This window comes from Condylura cristata, unplaced genomic scaffold (genome assembly GCF_000260355.1).
Source record: "Condylura cristata isolate star-nosed mole 26May11 unplaced genomic scaffold, ConCri1.0 scaffold00098, whole genome shotgun sequence".
In the NCBI taxonomy this organism is placed as follows: Eukaryota; Metazoa; Chordata; class Mammalia; order Eulipotyphla; family Talpidae; genus Condylura; species Condylura cristata.
In genome coordinates, this window is record NW_004567199.1 from 130,437 (window position 1) to 131,862 (window position 1,426).

General features: G+C 44.8%; 1 protein-coding gene across 1 annotated transcript; it reads left to right on the top strand.

Moving 5' to 3' along the window:
• Positions 1 to 153: 153 nt before the first annotated feature.
• On the top strand, positions 154 to 1,077 carry LOC101628359 (olfactory receptor 14J1-like). Its single transcript, XM_004695700.1, has one exon. It carries the CDS (start codon positions 154 to 156, stop codon positions 1,075 to 1,077), a length of 924 nt encoding a protein of 307 aa, XP_004695757.1.
• The last annotated feature ends 349 nt before the right edge of the window (positions 1,078 to 1,426 follow it).

The window sequence follows — 1,426 nt, forward strand, 5'->3', positions numbered from 1 at the left end:
GGCCTTATCTAGTCCTACCAGCATTTGTATTACCACCTGGTCACCCCCAACAACATTCACTGTATGTTTAAGTAACAGAAATTTCTAATGGTTCCATTTTGTCTTGCAGTCAACATAACACAGAAATGATATTGAAGGTGAATGTGAAGGACTATGGGGAATTTCACTATGAGCGGGTTTCTGCTGTTGGGATTTTCTGCCAAGCCTGAGCTAGAACTCATCCATGCTTCTCTGTTCCTGGTCTTATACCTGGTGGCAGTGACTGGCAACATCCTCATCATCACCGTGATTTCCATGGACAGTAGTCTGCACTCACCCATGTATTTCTTCCTGAAACATCTCTCCTTCCTGGACCTGTGCTACATTTCCGTGACGGTGCCAAGGGCCATCTACAACTCTTTCATGCACAGTGGCTACATTTCCCTCGGGGAGTGCATAGTGCAGTGCTTTGCTTTCATTCTCTGTGCTGTTGCTGAGATGTCCATGCTCACAGCGATGTCTTATGACCGCTACGTGGCCATCTGCCTTCCATTGCGCTATGACATCATCATGGACGTCAGCACCTGTGTCCATGGAGTAGTTGGTGTCTGGATCAGTGGGGTCATTTCTGGAACCATGCAAACAGCTGCCACTTTCTCCATGCACTTCTGTGGCTCCCATGTCATTCACCAGTTCTTCTGTGATGTTCCCCAGCTCCTGAAACTCTCTTGTTCCAATGAGTACACCAGCGAGGTTGGGGTCAGTGTCTTCTTGGCTTCTATGGCCTTTCTTTGTGTCACCTTTATTGGACTGTCCTACATTCAGATCTTCTCCACTGTGCTGAGGATGCCGTCTGCTGAGGGCAGAGCTAAGGCCTTTTCCACTTGCCTTCCCCACCTCGCTGTTGTCATTTTATTTATTTCAACTAGCGCCTTTGAGTTTCTGAAGCCCCCTTCTGATTCTCCAAGTGCACTGGACATTTTTCTCACTGTTATGTACACCGTTGTGCCCCCAACACTCAACCCAATGATCTACAGCTTGCGAAACCAATCCATAAAGGCAGCTCTAAGAAAGGTTTTTCAGAGAAAACAAGATTGACACATTTGTTGAGACACTACTATTAGTTCTTGCTTGTGAGAGAAGTTCACAATATATTGGGAATATGTTGGGTTAAATAAATTGAGGTGAGCAAAAATTAAATGAGCTTATGAGAGATTCAAGCCTGAGAACATTCTACAGATTACTCTGGAAACGGTGCCCAAATTGATGCTCTTGCTTTAAGATATTCTGTCACTTGTAGGGGAACAAAGCAAGGATCTGTGGAGCTGTCTGGTTTATATATGTAGCTGCTGTTATCTGTGCACTGAGAAAAACAAGGATGGTTATTAATGATTACCAGATCAAGAGCATCTTCTACCTGGAATTGGGAGTTTTTGCTCTTCCATAA

Coding starts and splice junctions, on each gene's coding strand:
- LOC101628359 (XM_004695700.1), top strand. CDS start 154: ATGGGGAATTTCACTATGAGCGGGTTTCTGCTGTTGGGATTTTCTGCC.